The 26,055-nt window shown below is 37.7% G+C and overlaps 1 protein-coding gene across 6 annotated transcripts in view; it reads right to left on the bottom strand.

Moving 5' to 3' along the window:
- Positions 1-26,055, bottom strand: part of WDFY3 (WD repeat and FYVE domain containing 3) — a 274,952-nt gene that overhangs the window by 105,755 nt on the left and 143,142 nt on the right. For 5 of the 6 annotated variants that reach the window (XM_042984249.1, XM_042984248.1, XM_042984246.1 and 2 more), the window contains 6 exons: positions 13,422-13,879; positions 11,916-11,999; positions 6,413-6,590; positions 5,406-5,620; positions 2,943-3,055; positions 421-652 (listed from right to left, as the gene is read on the bottom strand). In XM_042984249.1, coding sequence (XP_042840183.1) covers positions 421-652; positions 2,943-3,055; positions 5,406-5,620; positions 6,413-6,590; positions 11,916-11,999; positions 13,422-13,879 — 1,280 coding nt within the window. The remainder of the gene's footprint in view (positions 1-420; positions 653-2,942; positions 3,056-5,405; positions 5,621-6,412; positions 6,591-11,915; positions 12,000-13,421; positions 13,880-26,055) is intronic. The other variant, XM_042984247.1, reaches the window with a different exon arrangement.

Raw genomic sequence — 26,055 nt, 5'->3', positions numbered from 1 at the left:
AAATAATTAAATCTAGGGGCGCTTGAGTGGTTTTGTTGGTTAAACATCTGACTTCAGCTCAGGTCATGATCTTGCCTTTCGTGGGTTTGAGCCCCGTGTCGGGCTGTGCTGACAAGCTCAGAGCCTGGAGCCTTCTTTGGATTCTGTATCTCTCTCTCTCTGCCCCTCTCCTACTCGCTCTGTCTCCCTCTTTCTCAAAAAAAAAACATTAAAAAAACATTTTTAAATAAAAAAAATAAATGAAAATAATTAAATCTAAAAAACTTAAAATAACATGCTCAAAGAACTCAATCATTTGGGAATACAAAATATATAGCATATTTTAACTAAGTATTTTTAAAACCAAGGATCGATTTGTCAAAGGCAAGTAGGAGGCATAAAATAATACAATAAGGCTTGGCTACCCTGCAAATTCCTTACCCAAATCCTTCAAGGGATGTGTCAAATTCAACAAAAGCTGGAGTAACTGATGACCCATGAAGTCTGATGTCATGTGGGGTTGTCATGGAGACCAGACACTTCACCCTAGTTAGGGGTACAGTACTTCCTTCTGCAGATTTTACCAGGCTCTTGCTTATCCGGTAATGGTTATCTTCATGTAAGCTGAAAACATTATCAGAACCCAGGCCTTCCATAGATGTGATCATGCTACCTGTAAGTCAAAGAAAATCTCTTGGGAAAAAATACCATGTAGATTTTTAAAATAATTGCTTTACAAGGTTGACTTATTTTTAAATACCACTCTTTAGTTTCAATATATGTAATAATTTTATTCTTACACATCAAAGCTAATATCCAGTTTTAATGTATTTTATGCTCATTTTTCAACTTAAATAGAATGTGTTTCCTTTTCTACTTATTACTAAAGGGATAAACACATTGCAGGATGTGTTGTGGGAAACTACAGAGTACAAATAAGAATAAAAATTTCCAGTAACCACTATCCAAACCACTGTTACAATGTAATTCACTTATAAATTACAGATCATGTTTTTAAAAACCAGATTAGATTATACTTTTATTTCACAAATTATTATTTCTCTTTCACAAGAAAGCACAATATTCAAGAAGGATTACAATGGAAAGAGATGGGTCATCTTTATTAAAAAAAAAATCAGAGATAAATAGCAAAAACTTGTTTCTCTCCAATTTTCTCCCTACTTTTCACTCTTCCCTTACAACCATTACAATCTAATATGTAAACACAAAATTAGTTGAATTAAAAAAATCCTATATGCATGCAGATGGTGACAGTATGAAGAATAAAGAGAGAAATTTTAAACAAACTGGTCTATTTTTTAGGAAGATATTACAAATGTAATGAATGGAGAAAATATTCTCTCTCAAGATAAACCACACAAATGTAACTGTTTTCTCTCTTATCTGTGCTAATGCTTTAACTGTGCTAAGCATTCAGGCAACTCTAGATGTATTTCAATATTCTCTTAGAGAAAGGAACTATTTTTGTTTCTATGCTTTGCGAAGGAAATCACAATTCAATTCAAACTGTGTTAGTACAAAAACGACAGTAACAAAAAAGTATATACACATCTAGGGGAGGGATAGTGATAGATAATGGAAAACTGAAATACTTTCTGTTTGCCAATAAAACGACGCTGGAACTCAAAACATCTTAGCTTCCAAAACACAGCATTCACTAATCACGGATGATGAGTGGCAGGGGGTAAAAAGTTAAGACTGAAATAACAGTTGGTGGGTGCTTAATCTTTGGCATTCTCACCTGAAAGAACTCGGGGATGACCCACATGATCACTACATCCTTTCAGGGCGGCTGTTCTACTTTCTAAGTTTTATGCTTTCCTGCTTCGCTAGCAGTGGTTACTTCAATCCATCCAAACAAACGCCAATCAGTATGGCTAACGATTATACAGAATGAATCGTAAAGGGAAAAAACCCAAAAACCACAGAATTCGCTTTGGGAGGAAAGGTGGTGCAGGGTGCAGAATTCTCCCGTGGCTGGGGTGGAATCTGCTGGGCATCTGTTCACTGCCACGGTCCCCGCCAGACTGGTAGGCGGGCGGTGCCTGCACTCTGGCCGCCAGCAGCCTCCCAACAGCCCAAGGCGCAAACTCCCCTCGGGGGCACCTCCTCAGCAGTGCTACCACATACCTGTCTACCCAAGTGCCATCTGCTGCTGCTGGCATTTCAGCCCGTCTTCCCTGCGCTGGCTATTGCCAGTGTGCCAGATGTCAAGGTCCACAGGAGAGACCCATCTAACACCCCACTTCTCCTTCTAGGATCACCTTTCACCTCCACTTCACTCCAGAGCCACAGGTTAGGCATGGTCCTTTTCTCTGTTCCACTCCTCCAGTTTTTATTGCCACTGTCTCCCCCGCCCCCCAGTTCACTCCTTTTCTCTCACTACATTTGCTTTTTTGGCCTACTTGTTATTCTCCAGTCCAGTGATCGATCCCTTTTCTCCCAGCCTGTCACTGGCCACCTGGTCTCACACTTCTTTCCCTACTCAACCTATACTCCTTGATATATCTCTCTCTTCAAACGCCTTTTAAAAGTATTTTTGACATCCTATCCTCCATATCCTCCTGCAGGAGCTGTCCTGCAAACCCGTGGCCTGTTAGGAATCTAGCGACCACTCTAGTTCAGGCGGCAAAGGCTACTTGAAAGAGGCAAAGACATTATGAATCCTCTGAGAAAGAGGTACTATCTCGTCCAGGCCAAGTGTTACTCTGCTAGTCATTCTCATCTCCTCTGGACCCTGCTTACATCGTGATTCCTTGTTCACCCCCAGCTGCCCCTTCTTCAGACAACCAGATTTTATGTTTCCTCATTTAAGTAACAACAATCCCTTTCCTTTCCTTTTTTTTTTTTTTCACAGTAAAACTTGTTGAGGTAGTATTTATTCCCTACATGATTTTCATCTACAAAATAACCAAAAAAGGCAGCTTCAAAGGTCAACTTACTTCGCATCTCTGGCTCATAACTCAGTGAACTTGGTTTGTGGACCCTATATTGTTTTAGCAGTTTTTTGTCCCAGGCACCACAATTTAATGGACTTGCCAAACGTAAAAACTCCCTAAAGAAGAGAGAAAGAAAGCAGTTATTCCTTGATTGAGAACATTACGTAATTCACAAACCAAACACAAAATATGGGATTTGATGAAGTATAACAGACTAGTTAAAAATATAAAGCCAACCCAAACAATTATTATAAAATAATATATGTTAATTTTACATGTGAATTACCTACCACTGAAAAGAGAATAGAATATTGTAAAGGGTTAAAATATGAAATTTGGGGAACCTGTTCTTCTAAAATGTGATATGCAGAAATGTAACGAATTGTCTAGGAATTACACAAATAGGAGTCCTTCGTATCCAGTCATTTATAGCATCATGTAAAAGTGGGAAAAAGGTATTTCTCTGAAATTTCAACTCCTTATAGCAGAAAAAAATTAGGTCAGGTACCCTTTGCCAGTTTTTCATGTAGAGTATAATACACGATTATTTTATAACCTTACAGCTCATGGCTCATCAATAACGCAGGTATCTATATCTTCATGTGACATTTGGTTCTGAAAATTCATTCACTGTGAAAACGAGCATATCCACTAACTAGGCAGTATAAGTTATCTAATAAAATATTAGTATTAAGTATGAGATAAGATCTTTCTGTCTCATTCACTCTATTTTTAAAGCAGATTACCAAAAATAATCAGGGGGAAATCTCCATGCTCTTTTTAATACTTTAGGCCATCCGTAAGATGATGGACAAAGTGAGTAGGAATGGCCTCATTTATCTTGGTACAACGTTGCCTGATACAATACTATTTAGTAAATGGCTTTTTCTTAATCCACCGTTAGATTGGAGCCAGTTAAAAAACATAAATTACAAATAAAGTCCAACCATTTTTAAGAAAGTCCTTAAAAGCTTTATGAAAAAGGACTACTTTAACAGCAGAAAAAAATTATAAAGAGCTGCTTATATCTGAAAGTGACAAGATACAGGAGTTTATTTTTTTTTGTAAATAAGGAAAAGATAACTTATACTTTAAATCTTTTTGGCAAGGTAGTTTCAAAGAAAATATTTTTTTTAAGGTGTTTTATCCCTAAAACACACAGTATTGCTTCTCTTGCATTAAAAAGATTTAAATATATGTATCTCTTGAATGGCTAGACTCTGTAAGGTGTATCTATACCACAGAATACTACTCAGCAATAAAAAGATTACTGAAACGTAACAATCTGGATGCATTTCTAAGGCATTATGGTAAGTGAAAACAGTCAATCTCAAAAGTTCGTGTACCAAATGATTTCATTTACATAACATTCTCAAAGTGACAAACTTACCGAGATGGAGAACAGATTGGCAGTTTCCAGGGGTTAAGAATGGTCGAGGTTAGGGGAGTGGATATGATAATAAAGGAGTATCACTATAGAGATGTTTGTGATGCCTTGATTGTGTGGTGGGCATATAAACATGTGATAAATAATAAGACCCACAGCATACAAGGATACGTTGTAGCAACGTCAGTTTCTTAGTTTTCATGTATTATGGTTGTATGAGATGTAAACGCCGAAGAAACTGGGAACACAGAACCTCTCTAAATCTGTAAGTAATTTAAAATTAAAAAGTTCAAAAAGTATTTAAGAGAAGCTTTTAATTTTTTTTCAATGTTTGTTTCTTTTTGAGACACAAAGAGCATGAGGGGGGAGAGGGGCAGAGAGAGACGGAGACACAGATTCTGAAGCAGGCTCCAGGTTCTGAGCTGTCAATACTGGGCTTGAACTCACAGACCATGAGATCGTGACCTGAGCCAAAGTGGGAGGCTTAATTGACTGAGCCACCCAGGCGCCCCTCTTAAGAGACTTCTTACACATAAAAAGTTCTCAAATACAAAGTAGATGTAAGTCATAAAGACATGACTTTATTTTTATTTTTTATTTATTTATTTAAAAAAAAATTTTTTTTAACGTTTATTTATTTTTGAGACAGAGAGAGACAGAGCATGAACGGGGGAGGGGCAGAGAGAGAGGGAGACACAGAATCGGAAGCAGGCTCCAGGCTCTGAGCCATCAGCCCAGAGCCCGACGCGGGGCTCGAACTCACGGACCGCGAGATCGTGACCTGAGCTGAAGTCGGACGCTTAACCGACTGAGCCACCCAGGCGCCCCAAGACATGACTTTATTTTTAAAGGAGAGTTTGCTACATTCGAGTGGAAGAAATAACCACTCTCTATTTTCTAATAACTGGGCTTACCTAAGACCAATATTTTGAGCACTTTGCCCATTTTTATTGTTTTGGTTTTGCCCACTGATACTTGGATATATGTGTACCATAGCAAGAACTCTTGAGTACCAAGACTCTAGGAACTGCCATTACTACCTGTGGCTTGTTCAACGGCGAGAAAGAGGACACACTGACCTCAGCACCATGGGCTCCAGAGCCTGAGAAGCTAGTCGTTCAAACATCCGCTGGAGGGGCGGGTGCAGTGAGTGGTCCTCGTCTGCCAGGGCGGCACTGCACCGCTGCAGCAATCGGGCGTGAAGGCCAGCTTCACACATGACCTGCTGGTTTCTCTCTGTGTGCACCAGGGCTTGTAAGATATTTGCCACAGCAAGTTGAAGGTCCAGAGCATGCTGAAGTGAGAGAAATCCATGCCACCAGGGCATTCTTAGGAAGAAAGGTGACAGTTCTCTCCACATGAAGCACAACTTGTAATAGGAGGTCTCTACACATTTCAAATTCCCTTCAGATGAATTAAGAAGCTGATGCAGAGTGATCTAGCAATTCAAACAAGGCTAGGCAAACGTTTCCTCTCCTCATTTCACCGGAAGCATACCCAGCTGGACTCCTCTCTCCTCCAAGTCTTTTGTAGTAAAAGACTATCTAATAGTATTTTAATTTTTATAGAAGTAGTGAATGTGAGGTCTTTTACTTCATGAGTAAACAACCAGTGTAAAAGAAAGCCTTAGAGGTTTTGTGACACTTTAAGCCTTAGAGGCCATACAACATTTTAGCATAATTAGTCACTGAAGCTCCCATTCACCCAAACTCTTGAGTGCTACAAGTCAAAACATAAATAGCCTCAAAATGGTATCTTCAATTGTTTTTTCTTTCTGTACGATTCATTAACAGTTTCCACTGATAAGCAGGACTTAGAAGGAGAAACAATTATTTTAGCACTAGAAGTAACCATCTTGGCTACATTTGTAGCAAATGAACTGTATTCTAAAACATATATACCTACCTCACAAGAAAGTTAAGACTCAAGTTGAACAATCCTATTTTTTCCTCTCTGACTTTAGTATGTGATACGGAACCATTCCTTATCACTCTGTCTTGGACCCCAATCCCTTGCTTACACAGTCATATTCACATCCTTTTACTCATTCGTTAAGATGGAAAGGAGCTAACATATCCACACTTACTTCTGGCTGTGTCACTGACCCAACAGAGGCCAGGAGGTCCAGCATAGCAAGCATGGCTCCGGGATGAATGATGACAGCATCAGAACTCTGGAAAGATGTAGTTGCCACATGTAGTTTCAGGTCAGCGACATTTTTAGGAGGGTAAACAGGGGGAGTTGAAACAGAATGATATGCATGCCTGTAAAAAAGAAAGAAGGGTAATTTAGCATTAAATTCAAATACATTCTCTGTTCCATTTCTTCATCTTTTGTTAACTTTATCCACTGATAAACAAAAACCTTTGTAATTCAAGACTGGGTTACAAAACACTTTAAGGATGGGATATGAAAAAGCAATATATTATCAATTCTTAGAGTTACATACAATTTAACCATCAATTCTTCTAGACTATGTCTTTACCACTTGTCACTGGGATTGTTTCATTAGAGAAGGGCACATGATGACCAAAGTTAACACTCCTCTCTGATAGATTTGAAAGTGCTAAGAGAGTAAATCCTCAAAGCTCTCATCACACGGAAGTTTTTTTCCTTGTATTTATTTGAGATGATGGATGTTAACTAAACTTACTGTGGTAATCATTTTACAACATGGGGTGAGGCAAGTCATTGTGTTGTATACCTTAACTTATAACAGTGCTCTATGTCAATCACGTCTCAATAACACACACACACACACACACACACACACACACACACAAAGAAGAATGACACCTGTATCAGAAGATACAACAAATAGGTGAAATCACAGTGATTCAAACTCTAGGAAAGGTGAAAGTTCTGATAAAATATGATGAGGGTATAAATTGAATGAAGTCAAATCCCTCACTAAGATTTTCTTTTGAAATTACCTATGTGTTTGTAACCTTTCCCTAAACTGTGGGCAACATAAGCAAGAACTAACAAGATCTGGGGCGCCTGAGTGGCTCCGTCGGTTAAGCAAACGACTTGAAAGCTCAGGTCTTGATTTTGCAGTTCATGGGTTCGAGCCCCACACTGGGCTCTGTGCTGACAGCTTGGAGTCAGAAGCCTGCTTCAGATTGTGTGTGTGTGTGTGTGTGTGTGTGTGTGTGTGTGTGTGTGTGTTTCTTTCTCTGCTCTTCCCCTGCTTACGCACTCTCAAAATTAAACATTAAAAAAAAAATTACCCACAGATGGTCACGTTAAGAAATAAAATGCCTTATTAAGAAAAAACAGGGGCGCCTGGATTGTCCAGTCGGTTGAGCATCCGACTTTGGCTCAGGTCATGATCTCACAGTCCCTGAGTTCGAGCCCTGCGTCGGGCCCTGTGCTGACAGCTCGAGGCCTGAATCCTGCTTCTGATTCTGTGTCTCCCTCTCTCTCTGCCCCTCCCCCGCTCATGCTCTGTCTCTCTCACTCTCAAAAATGAATAAATGTTAAAAAATTTCTTTTTTAAAAAATGAGCTGACAACATCTATAACTGGGTCAAATTGAGTCAGGGATGGCTCAGAATCTTGGCCACCTGACAATATATATGTTAAGCATCAAGGAAGTTTTCCTTTAGCTTACTTGGAACTACGTTCACATTCTTTTGCATTAATTCACCCCTGAAAATATTCATCACAATTTTTAAAAAATTAGAAGGCATATTTTTACATAACAAGCTTCTATGAGATAGAAAGCCTAGCCATGTCCTGAACATTCCACGTTTCTTCTCATCAATGATCTCCACTTTCTATTTCATACTATTCTTCTACAATTCATGAGTTTTGCACATTTTGTATCCTGGCACTAGAAAACAGATGCTTGTGGCTTTAGCCTATGGGAGCTCTTTGTTCCAATGAATTGGTTTCAGCATAATTTGTCTATTGCTGAGCTCTGTCACTGGGAGCAGTGCAGTTTCAGCGCTCTGGCACAAGAGCAGCTTGGGAAACAGATGCTTTAAGTCAGTGATTTTGTAGCAAAGATCTGGCATTGCCGTGGCTGTTTTTTTTTTTTTTTTTTTTTTTTTTAAAGTACCATTCTCTTTTTAACAGAGATTCCAGGAAAGTATTCAGCTCTACTTATATAAAAAAAACACACGGGCTCTCCTAGTTTATTTAAAGTCAGCATGTCCTCCACCCACTCATTTTTTTCAACTGCTTTTTTTTTGTTTTGCCGTTTTTGTTATTTAATTTCTAAACTTACTAGGATAGATTTCTAAATGTTTATTACCAATAGCTATCCTCTTCCTATGTTGCTTCTTTTATTCTGTGAAATATTATGATCCCATCTAGAAAAAAAGATGATAGTGTAGTAGGAATTCTGAACTATTAAGAAATTTCATAAAAGCTGTTTATCATTACACATAATTTGAAGAAAAACCAAATTCTAGTTGTATACTTTAGTCACAGTCCTTCCAAAATTATTTCTGAGTTGCCAGATTTAATGCAGATTGAATTTAAATTATGGGTATACCCAGGAAGGAGGCTTTGTGCCTTCAGAAAACAAACTCTTTATTAATTAATATATACCCATTATACCAGTACCTTTAAAATAAGTTTATTTATTTGGGGGAGAGGAGAAAGAGAGAGAGAGAGAGAGAGAGAGAGAGCAAGAGAGAGAGAGAGAGAGAGAGAGAGAGAGCGCGCGCATGCGCGTGTGGGCACAAGCAGGGGACAAGTAGAGACAGGGAGATAGAGAATCCCAAGCAGACTCTGTGCTGTCAGTGCAAATTCCAACATGGGGCTCGATCTCACAGATCGTGAGATCACGCATGACCCGAGCCAACATCAAGAGTTGGATGCTCAATTGATTGAGCCATCCAGACACCCCACAGTAGTATGCCTTTTAATCTTATATAACAATACTCTGATATAAAAATTGCATTCATTCTTCTCAAACTGGGAAAATACTGTAAACACTGCTAAATCTAAAACATGGTATTTATTAAGTAAAATTAGGCCTATTTTAACAGGCATTATATAATATTATTAATACTTATTTAGCGACTTAGGTATCACCACAGGTATTATCATTTTTAAAATTTAGATATGCTAGTAAGTTTATTAAACGGATAATCTCAAGCAAGACCTACTCATTTACAAACGTAGGCTAAAACAACATTTCAAAATTTAGTTAATTTTTATGCTGCCATTACTTTTAAAACTTAGAAAAATTGCTACTTAATATTTCAATCTAAATTTTCATATATATTTAAAATTTACCTACCTCTTTGGGGAATATATTCTTGAATACTTAAATTCTGAATATGCTTTGCCTTAATTACCATCAAGTGTGTATAGACACTGAGTAACAGATACCATGTTTGAATAATAACTAGTACTCGCCACCTTTTTCTCCCCTGCAGATATATTATAGAAAACCTTGGTTTTTATTTTGTATTTTGTTTTCGTCTCCTTCCTCTAACTGTGATTAAATATCGTTCAGCTATAATTCTGTTCCATTATTCTTTCTGAATAATGAATACTAATGAAAAATGTTATGAGTTTTGGTTTTCTAAATACTATAAGGTTTCTTAGGCATTCCCCCCCCCACCAATTCTTAAAAAAAAGAGAAGAATCTCCAGCATTTTACATACCAGACAAGAATCACAAACTCAAAACTTCCTTCGTGTCTGAATATTCCAATAAGCCATAAAAACTAATACGTCGTTGGTTTCTCCCTTGGCCAACAAAAACAACATATTTTGCCACAAGAAGAAATGCCATGAGCTGATGTAATTTGTTGAGATGTTCTAGAGATATTCTAATTTCAAAAGTTACCATATCTGCATGTGAAAATAAAAGCACTGTTTTATTAGCTCATGATTCTTATCACTGAGCAAAATCTATGTAACCTGACCAGAATGGCAACCTGAAAATGTCAACACTGACCTTACTATTAGCATGAACAATATTGGGAACTTCCTTGGGGTAAAGCCAACCTGAGAGCCTAATTAGCATTCCCACAGAAAAGATTCAGTTAAACAGGACTGTGGATTCAGTGAAGGTTTCCCCCAAGTCAAAGATATGGCATCCTCACATGCAGCTGTGTTGCAAATGATGACAAAATATTCTTGATCTAAGCCCTTAAATAACTCTCTATGATATGGAATAAAATTTCCCTTTGTCAAATTATCATTTAAATAAAACAGTTCTGATGAATTTCCTTTCATGTGTTGCTTTAATCTATGAATTTCTATTGAAAGTATTTTATAGTTTTTGGTTAATACTAAAAAATGGTTAAATGTTTTTAAACACAGCAATTTTTATACCTTTACCCTTCAGGGAATCATAAATGTGACTTTTAAGAATGAAAACTATTTAGTAATTAAAACTATTTTTCTAATATCCAATATGTGGGATAGTGAGCACACGTGAATCTTCAAACACTAAGAATACCTTTTACTGCCTTCATTTTAGCAACAGAAGATACTGTATCAACTCAAATTGATTTTATGGTTTCTTGCATTAAAAAAAAATGTTCTTAGAACGACAAAAAAGGAATAGTTTTAAAATAGAAATACACTGAACAACACTAAATTTGTTTAAGACTATTCTGAACTCTTCTATGATTTACTGTCAGAAAATGAGCTGTAAGCTTCAGTGCAAACATAAGAGAAAAAGGAAAATACAAGTCCATATATCTGATGAATATTACTACTGAAATATATCGAAATACAGAATCTGTAATAAATACTTTTAATACAAAAACTCCACTAACATTCGAGTTTCAAATCCTGAATAATAGAGATAAAATTAATCAATAACATAGCTGAACCTCAGTATTCATTTTTAGAAAGCTACAATGGAAGAATATTAATACAAGACCAAAAGACTTGTACTTGGTTATGAGAAAAACTGGGGAAGGAAGGGTATTGGTTTCAACTGCACAGACTATGATCATTTTAAATATAGGTTGCAAATGGAATCTTAAATGGATCTTAATTGTACTCTTGTCAACCAACTGCTGGTTCTTCATATTCATAAGCTTTATATACAAGGAAGACTAGATCAGCTTAGAAACAGATATACACAGAACCAATGAAAGCAACAGCTAGGTAAGTTTTTTTATTCGTTTTTTCCAAAGGCTGGCCATGACAAGTCTCCACAACAGTATCACATTTCAACTGGTTGAACCTGATTAAGAAAACACACATTTCCTTGCCAGTGCTGTGATGTTCATTTTGGAGTAATGGTAAAAACTGAAGAATGCTTCCTAGCACCTTTAAAGTAAAAAGAAAAAGTACTCTATGTAAAGAAGCACTAAGTCCTCATTTCTAAATTAATTTTGATAAAAGATACACTGCTCTCAAGGCAAAATGTATATTTCACTCTAAATATTAGAGTCAAATGACAAAATTCTAAATGTCCCTCATATCCTCATGGCATTAACACATTTTGTGCTCATAAATATACTCAGAAGTTGACAATTCTAAAACCTAAAAAAATCTGAAAGCCAAAAAATTTTTGTACAAAGCACAATCACCACATTTACACATAATTAAGCACAGGGAAGAAAAAAAACACACAAATAAAGATTGACTTCCATTATAAGATCAGTACCTTTTCCTGGACAAAGCTGGTGTACCCCAAGGAGAGGGGAGAGAAGACTCACTTGTCAGGCAAGGAGGGATCTGTTCTGCACGACTACAGACAACAAAACAGACAGGGTGGTTTAGAGAGGTTAGAAGAGAACACCAGGTTGGCAGTTGGTTAGTTTCACAAGAAATACCAGTAAAAGTTTAATAAGGAACACCCTCCATACTCAGCAGGAACAAGAAACAAGACTACAACACATGCACTGAGGGAAACAGAAAAGCATGCTTAAGGCAGATGCTTATCCATTAATGTTACACTTAACACATTTGTTAAACAGAGTGTCATAAGGCCTGCTTTTCACAAAGTAAACTAAAACTGAGGTACACTAACTAGGATGAGTAGAAAAGAGGAAAGAGGTTGAATCTACAAATACAAATCTCAATTTCAAACAGCTTATTCCTTGAATACTACACCATACTATGTTTCTTTTTAACAATATATATGCATTTTTAAAAAGTAAAAAACTGGAAAACAGTGTTTCTTACATTACTTGTATTTTCTTATCTGAAGAGTAAGGTCTAAGAAATATTGTCAAGAAGCAAGAAACATCTCTCAGTAGATATTTCAAAGTAGATACTTCACAGTAAATGATATAAAACCTATTAGAAGCTATCCACATAGAGTTACTTGCTTTACATATGGGGCCAATATAGAAAACATTTCAGTTATCTCATGAAATAAAACTATGTTAACTTTAAAAGTGATAATGCGTGGGACAAATCAGCACCATGACCACTCTCACATTATCTTCAAGCTGAGAACGCTTTAATCACTGAAAATAACTAATTTAAGTAAAGTGGTACTCCTATGATCCACCTTAGAACCCTGGAACTCCCTCATTGTAGATATTATCACAATATATTGTAGTTGTTTATTTATGTGTCTGTGTTTTAGCTAAAGGACGGCCACGTCTAAAGGAGTCTTGTGCTTGAACTCTCAAAATAACATCGTGTGGAGCAGTTGTTCGTAAAGTACTTTTTAATGAACGAATAAGTAAAGAAATCTGATAGACTCTTGAACTATCATCGTCTCTTATGGAACTATATTCTTTTTCAAGGATCATGAAATATTGAGAGTGATTATGAATGCTGAGAATACATTCTCCGTCTGGAAATACATATAATCATAACCACTGTCTCCTGCTGATAACTAATATCTTTAAGTCCGGATATACCTAATGTTGAGAACAGAGGAGAAAGAGAACAATAGTAAATACCAGCATTAAAGTAAACTTTATAGAAACTTACTTTAAGTACATCAAGAGCTAACTGACCCTAGATTTACAAATAATACACAAATGTTCATGCTGAAAACCTTAACATCAGAGCAACAGTAATATTCGCAAATAAGTGATAAACAAGCAAATAAAAGATTCATTTTCATTTCCTTTCAAGTTAACTTATAATTCAAGCCTTAATGCTGAAGTCACACAGAGCATCCCCTTTAATTCAGAGCAGAGCAAAGCCATACCTGTCAAAAGAATCTGTAGCTACTTTGTAGAGATAAATAAAGAGTTTACTGCAGTGCCGTAAAGTGGGTGACACTGTGTCCATCGAGATTACATCTTCCTCCAAAAGTCTTTGAAATGGCTGTGTGTTTGAGGGGAAGACATTCATGGGGCTTATTTTTCTTAGGTCTGAGAAGCAGCCAAGAAATCGAACAGCATCTGCCAACTTCTCATACTGAATCTCTGTTTTGAAGAAATGAGAGTTGGCTGGCTCATAGCGCATTGCTGCAGTCAATGTGCAAAACACAGTGTGGAGAAGTTCAAACACTTGATTCTGGTTCACTTTCTCCCAGCCATTCTTGGGTGGTGAGCTCAAAGACCTTTCCATGGCAACAAGCAAGGATGTAATGTACACAAATCCTCCAACTTTCCTAAAAACTGTTCTTGAACGATGGCTTTCTCGAAGGACTGATAGGAGGGCCTACAAGGGATGAAAAAAACAAAACCCCTTATAATTCAAATTAAAGCAAAATACATGAATGTCAAAAGGGAACATGATTTCTATGAACATACAATAGTAATGTTTTTGTCATTTCCCATTAACCAGCCCTATAATGCATGTCAAATATTTTACTAATTAAAAAATACCATTTTACACAAAAATAGACACATAGATCAATGGAACAAAATAGAGAACTTAGAAACAAACCCACACTTATATGGTCAATTAATCTACGACAAAGGAGGCAAAAATATACAATAGGGAAAATAAACAGTCTCGTCAACAAATGGTGCCAGGAAAACTGGACAGCAAACTGCAAAAGAATGAAAGTGTACCACTTTCTTACACTGTACACAAAAATAAACTCAAAATAGATTAAAGACCTACTTTTGAGATCTGAGACCATAAAACCAAAACAAAAAACAAAAAAAAAACACCACAGGCAGTGATTTCTCTGACATCAGCTGTATAAACATTTTTCTAGACATGTCTGCTAAGGCAAGGGAAACAAAAAGTAAAAATTAAACTATAGGGACCATATCAAAATAAAAAGCTTTTGCACAGCAAAAGAAACCATCAATAAAACAAAAAAGACAACCTACTGAACGGGAAAAGATATTTGCAAATGATTATCTAATAAGGGGTTAATATCCAAAATATATAAAGAACTAAACAACACCAAACCAAAAAATGCAATGTAAAAACGGGCAGAAGACATAAACAGACATTTTCCAAAGAAGACACACAGATGGCAAACAGACACACGAAAAGATGCTCAACATCACTAATCATCAGAGGAGAGCCAAGATGGCAGAACAGCATGGAAGTTTTTTTGCATCTCTCATTGCTGAAATGCAGCCAGATCAATGCTAAACCATCCTGCACATCTGGAAAAGTGATCTGAGGATTCACACAACAATCTGCACAACCTGAACCACAGAACTCGGCAGGTACACAGCGCGGAGAGGTGAACTGGGAGAGAGAAAAGCCGAGGAGGGCAGGGAGCTGTTTCTGCTTCCGGAGAGAGGTCGGAGATGGGGAAGAGTATGGGAAAAGCACCTCCCCTCCAAAGCAGCTGGAGAGAAAGTGGAAAGTGGAAACAGCTTCAGGGACTGAACAAAAAAAGGGAGAAAGGAGAGGGTTTAAATTCCATCAAGACTTTATAAACAGGAGGAGTGCAGAGTCTGAGGCTCCAAAGCTTGATACCCGGTGGTGCTCTAGTGAGAAGGGCAAATCCCTAAGAGCAGAGAGCGAGGTCCGAGGGGTCCACGGGCCACAAGGGGAGTGGTGGTTCCTCTGCGGGGAGGACATTTGGTAGAGGCTGTGCGGCCACCCCACAGGCAAAGGTACCAGCAGGCCCCGGAGAAAAACCACATTCGCTGGTGTTGGAACAAGGACGTTAAGGGGGAAGCCTGGTGCTAGATGTGTGTTGTCATTTTCCATAAACCCTGAAATGCTGCTGCTACAAGATTGCACAAACTTTTTCCGAGGCGGATTGGCACCGAGCCAACAGTCTCTGGGCACTGGCAGAAGCACAATCTTGTAAATGTTCCTGGAGTTGGGCCACACTCGCCCATTGCTCAGCAAGACCCTCCTCCAGAGAATCTGAGTGGGTCAAAGCCGCAATTCCTCAGAGGAGAGGGGTTGGAGGGGGAGCCAACATGGCAGAGAAGTAGGGGGATCCGAAGGTCCCCTGTCTCTCAAACAAAGCCGTCTTGAGGCCAAAGGACTTCGAACCCCAAGAGTCTGGGAAGAAGAGGCAGAGTTGCTTCCAGGGACCCACCGGGACAACCTGACAGGCCATAGGTGGAGCATTTCAAGGATCAGACAGCATAACCACAGTGGAGGCGGTACTTGCCTACATCATACCATGCCCCTTGGCGCCTGGTAACTACATATCTACTAGAGTGGGATTAACGCTGATGAACCAGATAGCCCTTGCTCCAGACAAGCTCTGTTGCATTGCCTGGTTTAATTCTTGGACAATTCTTACTATATAGATACATTCATCCTTTTCTTCTTACTTCTTCCCTCCTCTAGTCTGGTTACTCTGCTTATTGGTCTGTTTAAGCAGACATATTTAATCCATTCTCTTGATACATGTTCTATACCTCCTTCCTTATTTTCCTTTCTCTCTCTCTAGATTAAGGCTATAGTTTCTATGCCTGGTCAATTTTTATTTTTTCTTTTTCCCCACCCTGTTGTTTCTCTCTTTGTATGGGATAATGCCTCTTCCATCAGCAATGCCTCCACCCTGTTGTCTACTGGTAGCTGGCGTTTCTGGCTTTTTGTTTTTGGGTTTTTTGTGTTTGTGTGTTTTCGTTTTCTGTTTGTTTTTTGTTTATTTGTCTGTTTGTTTTCCTTTCCAGGGCTACTTCGACAATCAAAGTACACCTGGTGGAGGGTCCAAAACATCACTACGAGTAGGGAAATAAAGTAACCAAACTCACAATAACAGACAGTAAGTAACTCCAAAAAACACCTCCTGAAGGGCCAGGCCCTAGACAGTGTACGGCCCCTCTTTAATGTAGTAGTGCTTGCAGAAGCAGGGCACATAATAAGCTTTTAAGACACATAAGGGACAGAAAACTAGCCAAAATGATGAAACGGAAGAATTTTCAAAAGAAATTCCAGGAAGAAATGACAGCTAAAGAACTGATCAAAACAAATAGAAACAGTATAACTGAATAAGAATTTAGAAAAAATAGTCATAAGATTAATTGCTGGGCTAGAAAAAAGCATACAAAGACAGAAGAGAATCTATTGCTGCAGAGATCAAGGAACTGAAAAATAGTCGTGAATTAAAAAGTGCTGTAAATGGGGTGTAAAATAAACTGGAGGCAGTGACAGTGAGAATTGAACAGGCAGAGGGGAGAATAGGTGAATTAGAAGATAAAATTATGGAAAAAGAGGAAGCTGAGAAAAAGAGAGATAAAAAAATTCTGTATCACAATGGGAGAATTAGAGAACTAAGTGATTCCATGAAATGCAACAATATCTGTATCATAGGAGTTCCAGAAGAAGAAGAGAGAGAAAAGGGGCTGAAAGTGTGCTTGAACAAATCATAGCTGAAAACTTCCCTGATCTGGGGAAGGAACAGACAATGAAATCCAGGAAGCACAGAGAACTCCCTTCAGAGGTAACTTGAATCGATCTTCTGCATGATGTTATCATAGTGAAACTGGCAAAATACAAGGATAGAGAGAGAATTCTGAAAGCAGCTAGGGATAATGGGCCTTAACATACAAGGGTAGACACATAAGGATAGCAGCAGACCTATCTACTAAAACTTGGCAGGCCAAAAAGGAGGAGCAGGAAACTTTCAATGTGATGAACAGGAAAAATATGCAGCCAAGAATCCTTTATCCAGTAAACTTGTCATTCAGAATAGAATGAGATATAAAGGTTTTCCCAAACAAACAAAAACTGAAGGAATTCATCACCACTAAACCAGCCCTACAAGAGATTCTAAGGGGGATCCTGTGAGACAAAGTACCAGAGACATTGCTACAAGCATGAAACCTACAGACAACACAATGACTCTAAACCCGTATCTCTCAGTAATAACACTGAATGTAAATGGACTAAAAGTTCCAATCAAAAGACACAGGGTATTAAAATGGATAAAAAAACAAAATCCATCTATTTGCTGTCTACAAGAGATCCATTTTAAAACTGAGGATACCTTCAGATTGAAAGTGAGGGGATGGAGAACCATCTATCATGCTACCGGAGGTCAAAAGAAAGCTGGAGTAGCCATACTTATATCAGACAAACTAGATTTTAAACTAATTTTACACTAGATTTTAAAATAATTATGGGGTCTATCCATCAAGAAGTGCCAACACTTATAAATGTCTATGCACCGAATTCGGCAGCACCCAAATATATAAAACAATCAATCACAAACATAAGCAGTCTTATTGGTAAGAATGTGGTAATTGCAGGGGACTTTAATACTCACAACAACGGACAGATCATCTAGACAGAAAATCAGTAAAGAAACAATGGCCCTGAATGATACACTGGACCAGATGAACTTGACAGATATATTTAGAACTTTCCATTCTAAAGCAGAATATACATTCTCCTTGAGTGCACATGGAACATTCTCCAAGATAGATCACATACTGGGTCACAAAACCTCAATAAATATATAAGAAGTGATATCATACTATGCACACTTAAGGATCACAGTGCTATGAAACTTGAAATCCAACACAGGAAAAAGTTTGGAAAACCTTCAAATGCATGAAGGTTAAAGAACATCTTACTAAAGAACAAATGGGTCAACCAGGCAATTAAGGAAGAAATTAAAAAATATATGGAAACAATTGAAAATGAAAACACAACAATCCAAACCCTTTGGGATGCAGCAAAAGCAGTCCTAAGAGGAAAATACATTGCAATCCAGGCCTACCTCAAGAAAAAGAAAAATTCCAAATACAAAATCTAATGGAACTCCTAAAGGAACTAGAAGAACAACAAATGCCAAACCCAGCAGAAAAAGAGAAATAATAAAGAGCAGAAAAAAACAATATAGAATCCAAACAAATAGTAGAACAGATCAATGAAACCAAGAGTTGGTTTTTTTGGAAAAATAAACAAAATTGATAAACCCCCAGCCAGACTTCTCAAAAAGAGAGAGGACACAAATAGATAAAATCACATATGAAAATGGATTTATCACAACCAATCCCTCAGAAATACAAGCAATTATCATAGAATACTATGAAAAATTATATGCTAACAAACTGGACAACCTGGAAGAAATGGACAATTTCCTAGACACCCACATACTACCAAAACTCAAACGGGAAGAAATAGAAAATTTGAATAGATCCATAACTCGTAAAGAAATTGCATCAGTTATCAAAAATGTCCCAACAAATAAGAGCCCTGGACCAGATGGTTTCCCTGGGGAATTCAACAGATATTTAAAGCAGAATTAATACCTATCCCTTTTCAAGCTGTTCCAAAAAAACGGAAGGAAAACTTCCAGATTCATTCTATGAAGCCAGCATTACCTTGATTCCCAAACCAGAAAGAGACCCCACTAAAAGGAGAATTACAGGCCAATATTCCTGATGAACATGGATGCAAACATTCTCAACGAGATATTAACAAATCGAATTCAACAGCATATAACAAGAACTATTCACCATGATCAAGTGGGATTCATTCCTGGATTGCAGGGCTGGCTCAATATTAGCAAATCAATCACTGTGATACATCACATTAATAAAAGAAAGGAAAAGAACCATATGATCCTCTCAATAGATGGAGAAAAAGCATCTGACAAAATATAGCATCCTTTCCTAATAAAAACCATTAAGAAAGTTGGGATAGAAGGACATACCTAAACATCATAAAAGCCATACATGAAAAGCCCACAGCTAATATCATTCTCAATGGGGAAAAACTGAGAGCTTTCCCCCTGAGATCAGGAACATGACAGGGATGTCCACTCTCACCACTGTTGTTTAACATAGGGTTGGAAGACCTAGCATCAGCAATCAGACAACAAAATAAAATAAAAGGCATCAAAATTGGCAAAGAAGAAGTCAAACTTTGACTTTTTGCAGACGACATGATACTCTACATGGAAAATCCGAAAGACTCCACCAAAAGACTGCTAGAACTGATACATGAATTCAGCAAAGTCGCAGGGTACAAAATCAATGTACAGGAATCAGTTGCATTTTTATACCAATAATGAAGCAACAGAAAGAGAATTAATGACACTGATCCCATTTACAATTGTACCAAGAACCATAAAATAAAGGAATAAACCTAACCAAAGATGTAGAAGATCTGCATGCTGAAAATTATAGAAAGCTTATGAAGGAAACTGAAGAAGACACAAAGAAATGGAAAAACATTCCATGCTCATGGATTAAAATGTCAATAGTACACAAAGCAATCTACACATTCAGTCCAATCCCAATCAAAAATTGCACTGGCATTCTTCTCAAAGCTAGAACAAACCATCCTTAAAATTTGTATGGAACCACAAAAGACCCTGAACAGCCAAAGTAATATTGAAGAAGAAAACCAAAGTGGGAGGCATCACAATCCCAGACTTTAGCCTCTACTACAAAGCTGTAATCATCAAGGCAGTATGGTATTGGCACAAAAACAGACACATAGACCAATGGAATAGAACAGAGCAACCAGAATTAGACCCACAAATGTATGGCCAACTAATCTTTGACAAAGCAGGAAAGAGTATCCGATGGAAAAAAGACAGTCTCTTTAACAAATGGTGCTGGGAGAACTGGACAGCAACATGCAGAACAATGAAACTAGACCACTTTCTTACACCGTACACAAAAATAAACTCTAAATGGGTGAAAGACCTGAATGTGAGACAAGAAATCATCAAAACCCTAGAGGAGAAAGCAGGTAACAACCTCTTTGACCTCAGCTGCAGCAATTTTTTGCTATACACATCTACAAAGGCAAGGAACTAAAAGCAAGAATGATCTCATCATTGGGACCTTATCAAAATTAAAAGCTTCTGCACTGCAAGGAACCAATCAACAAAACTAAAAGGCAACCGATGGAATGGGAAAAGATATTTGCAAATGATATATCGGATTAAGGGCTGGTATCCAAAATCTAAAAAGAACTTACCAAACTCCACACCCAAAAAACAAATAATCCAGTGAAGAAATGGGTAAAAGACATGAACAGACACTTTTCTAAAGAAGACACCCAGATAGCCAACAGGCACATGAAAAGATGCTCAATGTCATTCATCATCAGGGAAACAGAAATCAAAGCCATAGTGAGATACCACCTCACACCAGTCAGAGTGGCTAAAATGAACAACTCAGGAAACTACAGATGCTGGCGAGGACGTGGAGAGATGGGAACCCTCTTGCATTGTTGGTGAGAATGCAAACTGCTGCAGCTGCTCTGGAAAACAGTGTGGAGATGCCTCAAATAATTAAAAATAGAACTACCCTATGACCCAGCAATAACACTACTAGGAATTTATCCAAGGGATACAGGGGTGCTGATGCATAGGGGCACATGTACCCCAATGTTTATAGCAGCACTTGCCACAATAGTCACCTTATGGAAAGAGCCTAAATGTCCTTCAACTGATGAATGGATAAGGAAGATGTGGTTTATATATACAATGGAATACTGCTTGGCAATGAGAAAGAACAAAATCATACCATTTGCAGCAATGTGGATGGAACTGGAAGGTATTATACTGAGTGAAATAAATCAGTCAGAGAAGGACAGATATCATATGTTTTCATTCTTATGTGGATCTTGAGAAACTTAACAGAATAACATGGGGGAAGGGAAGGGGAAAACAAACAGTTACACAGAGGGAGGGAGGCAAACCACAAGAGACTCTTAAATACAGAAACAAACTGAGGGTGGACAGGGCGTGGGGGAGAGGGAAAACGGGTGATGGGCATTGAGGAGGGCACTTGTTGGGATGAGCACTGGGTATTGTATGTAAGCCAATTCACTAATCATCAGGTAAATGCAAATCAAAACAACAAAATATTATCTCATACCTGTCAGAATGGCTAAAATAAAGAACACAAGAAATAACAAGTGTTGGTGAGGATGTAAAGAAAAGGGAAGACTCATGTGCTGTTGGTGGGAATACAAACTGGTGTAGCCACTGTGGAGAATAGCATGGAGGTTGCTTAAAAAATTAAAAACAGAAATACCATATGATCCAGTAACTCCATTACTGGGTATTTACAAAAAGAAAATAAAAACACTAATTCGAAAAGATGTATGTACCCTTGTGTTTACCACAGCATTATTTACAACAGCCAACATATGGGAGCAACCCAAGTGTCCATCAATAGTCGAATGGATAAATAAGATGTGGTGTGTATATATGTAATGGAATATTAGTCATAAAAAAGAAGATCTTTCATTTGCAACAACATGAATGGATCTAAAGGGTATAACGCTAAGTGAAATAAGTTAGAGAAAGACAAATACCATAATTCATGGAATTTAAGAAAGCAAGCAAACAAACAAGAAAAAAAAAAAGACACAACAAAAAGAGACTCAAATAGAATAAACTGGTAGTTGCCAGAGGGGAGGTGGGGGGGGTGGGGGGGTGGGATGGGTGAAACGGGTGAAAAGAATTAAGACTACACTTATAGTGATGAGCACTGAGTAATGTATAGAATTGTTGAATCATTATATTGTACACCTGAAACTAATTTAACACTGTGTATTAATTACACTTCAATTAAGAGATGTATTAAAGGCAAGAGATACTTTTAGGAAACACTGTCACATATTTCTTTTGATAGAATAAGGCTACATCCAAATCCTGATGGAAAAGTTTTCCTATGTCTTTGATGGATAATGATGTCAGTAAATTCAGTGATATTTACAAAGTAATTGTATTAAATAAATAAAATACACATTCTAGTATAATTTTACACAATCACGAACATTTATAACTGTGTATGTATGCAAACTGATTTATTCTAGAAAGGATCAGAAATCAGGGCAGCCAAGACCGGAAGTATTTCAACTCATATAAAGTGACCATATCCTGATACTTTGGAAAGAGGAGTCACTTCAAAGGGCTTATTAGACAGACTCTCCTGCAAAGTGAATTAGAGTCTGATAGCTGAAAGCATGGTCTTGCCCAGAATAGCTCTAAGTACTGTGAAATAAAACCTGAAGGTCAAACAAGTAAAACAATCTTTTAGAACTATTTTTCTCTGAACTGCCACACTTTTTAACTTAGTTTAATATTAAAAATAACACATTATAAAACTGCCTAACTTTTTGTTATGTACAAGACACTTCTTTCAGTTGTGTACTATCTTATTTAAACCTCTCCATAATGCTGTGTGCTAGGCACTATTACTATCCAGTTAAAATTTGGTTCAACACGGTTAAATAACTTGCCAAAAATTTTACAACTTACACAATGGCAATGAGGGGATATAAACCCAGGTGCAATGATGCCCCTACTCGTGCACCTAACCATGCCACTTACTGCCTCAAACAACAATCTGAAATCTGTGCTGACACATGGGCTCCTTTTCACTCTGTTTCAGCCGCTGGAACACCATGGATATTTAATACTACCTAACACGCAGTTTACAACCTTTCCAATCATTATTCTTGAAAAGGTCATTTTATTAAAATGTTTCCCATTTCTAATGGTATTGAAGAAGAGAAATGGTAAATATTAATACATATAATTACCCTTTCAAAATATACTACAGAAATTATATATAACTATGCCTTAATTATTTTAAAATATACAATCTGTATATATAAAATTCTAAAGTACAATGTATTCCTTCCATTATTCTGCCAATAAATTTCCATTATAACAGGATCTGATAGTATAGTTTCCACACCTTGTCAAATTTAATAAACTGTACTTACACTTGCAATATCAACTCATATGACCATAATATTTTGTAACTTTTTTTATTTTTAAACATTTTATAATCTAGCCTGGAGATTAAATGCTACAGTCAGAATGCTCGGGTTGAAATTCTGACTCCAATGTTACAAAATGTTTTACTACAGTCAGCCACTTAATCTTTCTGTGCCTGGGTTTTCGCTTGTATAAGGGTAGTAACGATAACTTTCTCCACAGGAAGTACCTGCAAAGCGTTAACAAAGTGCCTGATATAAGCCCATGACCGTCATCATCTTTAAAAACACACTGGGGAAACAGTACAAGTATTATTGTATATAGAAGGAAGGGTGAGTTCAGAGGTAAAGTAATATTCAGAAAACTGTATCACAGGTTAGAATTAGGCTTAAGCGTTAGAAAAACAATTGACTGAGTTCAAAAGTCCTCAGTCCAGTGGTCTGTATCACATACTTCTGGATAAGTTCATCTCCTACTACCTCAAAACTGGTACTCTCCTGGTACTCTGACATCATTACAGCATAATCTCAGTATTTGAAAATTTTCAAATACTGCTAATAATCTAATATGCTGCTGAAGTCAATAATTAATGGTAAGGAGCAAACCCTAAAGATAAAATGAAATGTTGATGGTAGGTGGTTGTTAGACACAATCATCAGCTATATATGAATCTGCAATAAACATAATGCATATAATTCAAATTTGTGCACTGACAGAATCATAAAATACTACATACAGAATTTTGGGTTTCTGCCCCAATAATTACAAATTAAATCAATAGGTCTGTGGTTGTGTCAGCTGAACAGAGGCACCAAGAGGCAGTTCTGAATGCAGCGAAAATGGGAATTGAAATCGAGGTCCCCCCCAATCCTCCTCACCCCACACTCCCTCCTGTCCTCAAAGCAGTGGAATGTTAGAGCCAGCTCATACTGGCTCTTGAAAGGCAAGTGTTATATTTTTGGAATTTTATGTGCTAGTTGTTAAAACATAGCCATAATTAAAAATTAAGGTCTATAACTTACAACTAAATAAATTATTTAATTAATTTATTTAAATATTTTTATTTATTTTTGAGACAGAGAGAGATAGAGCATGAACAGGGGAGGGGCAGAGAGAGAGGGAGACACAGAATCTGAAGCAGGCTCCAGACTCTGAGCTGTCAGCACAGAGCCTGATGCGGGGCTCGAACCCACAGACTGTGAGATCATGACCTGAGCTGAAGTCAGACACTTAACCAACTGAGCCACCCAGGCGCCCCTAATAAATTATTTTAAAAACAAACTAAAAGTAAATACTCAAAACTCCTCACTTCCTACTTATTTTCTATATTTTACTATTACCTGTACTCTTTTTTTAATTTATTTATTAAAAAAAATTTTTTTTTGGAGTGTTTATTTTTGAGAGAGAGAGAGAGAGAGAGAGAGAGAGAGAGAGAGAGAGAGAGAGAGAGACAGAGCATGAGCGGGAGAGGGGCAGAGTGAGAGGGAGACACAGAATCCGAAGCAGGCTCCAGGCTCCGAGCTGTCAGCATAGAGCCTGACGCGGGGCTCGAACTCACGAGCCGTGAGATCATGACCTGAACCGAAGTCGAATGCTCAACCGACTGAGCCAGCCAGGCGCCCCTTTATTTTTTTAATGTTTATTTGTTTATTTTTGAGACAGCAAGAGACAATAAGGTGCCGTGGGGGTGTGTAGAAGGGTCAGAGAGAGGGAGAAAGAGAATCCCAAGCAGGCTCCAAGCTGTCACACATAGCCCAACACAGCGACTGATGTCCCAAACTGTGAGATTGTGACCTGAGCCAAAATCAAGAGTCAGACACTTGACTGAGCTACCCAGGTGCCCCTATTACCTGTATTCTTAAGATACTTTACAATGGGGTGCTATTGTGTGTCTCTTCCCAATCCACATTCAGTAACACATTAATTGCCTGAAACAGGTCACCGTGGCAGTAGTCACATCATGGAAGTCAATAAATGCGACACATTAGGATCACCCCCCTCAACCCTGCTCCAGTCTAAGAGTTATTACCATTTACCAGAACAACGCTGCCTTAAAGTTACAGGTCAGCTACTTACTTCTTAGTAACTCTATCTACTAATGTTTTACAAACCCAATTAAAAAGGTACCAAGAAAGAAGGAAAACGTTATGTTTAAAAAGCTGACCACCTTAACATCTTTTGAAGGCACTTATTTTTTTCTAAACAATCCTTTCTGACATACAAATGTTCCTAAATATTGACACACGTGTAAATTCCTTCTTGTCTGTGAGTTGTGCTCAGATTAATTGTGTTTTAAAATAAAATGCATAGTGGTGCTTGGGTGGCTCAGTTGGTTGAGCATCTGACTCCTGAAGTCATGCTCTCACAGTCGTGCGATAGAGCCCTGCGTTGGGCTCAGTGCTGACAGTGCAGAGCCTGCTTCAGATTCTCACTCTCTCCCTCTCTGTCCCTTCCCTGCTTGCTCTGGCATGCACACTCTCTCTCTCGCTCTCAAAAAAAATTAATAAACGTTAAAAATATTTTTTTAATAAAATAAAATTCATTTTCAAAACAACTATCAAAACAGGATGAAATGTACACAGCACAAAGAAAAAAATAAAAACTTATTCCTGAGAAATTCATTGCATAAAGCGAAAGTTAATGAAGGAAATATATGATTCTAGAAGGTAGGTATACGACCTGTGAGGTCTGTGCCAGGAATGGGGGAAGGGTGTGAGGAAAGGATGTCAGAGGGGAAGGAGACAGAATCCTGAGGACC

This window comes from Panthera tigris, chromosome B1 (genome assembly GCF_018350195.1).
Source record: "Panthera tigris isolate Pti1 chromosome B1, P.tigris_Pti1_mat1.1, whole genome shotgun sequence".
In the NCBI taxonomy this organism is placed as follows: Eukaryota; Metazoa; Chordata; class Mammalia; order Carnivora; family Felidae; genus Panthera; species Panthera tigris.
Note: the sequence above shows the minus strand (reverse complement) of the source record. Positions and strands in the feature narration are given on the sequence as shown.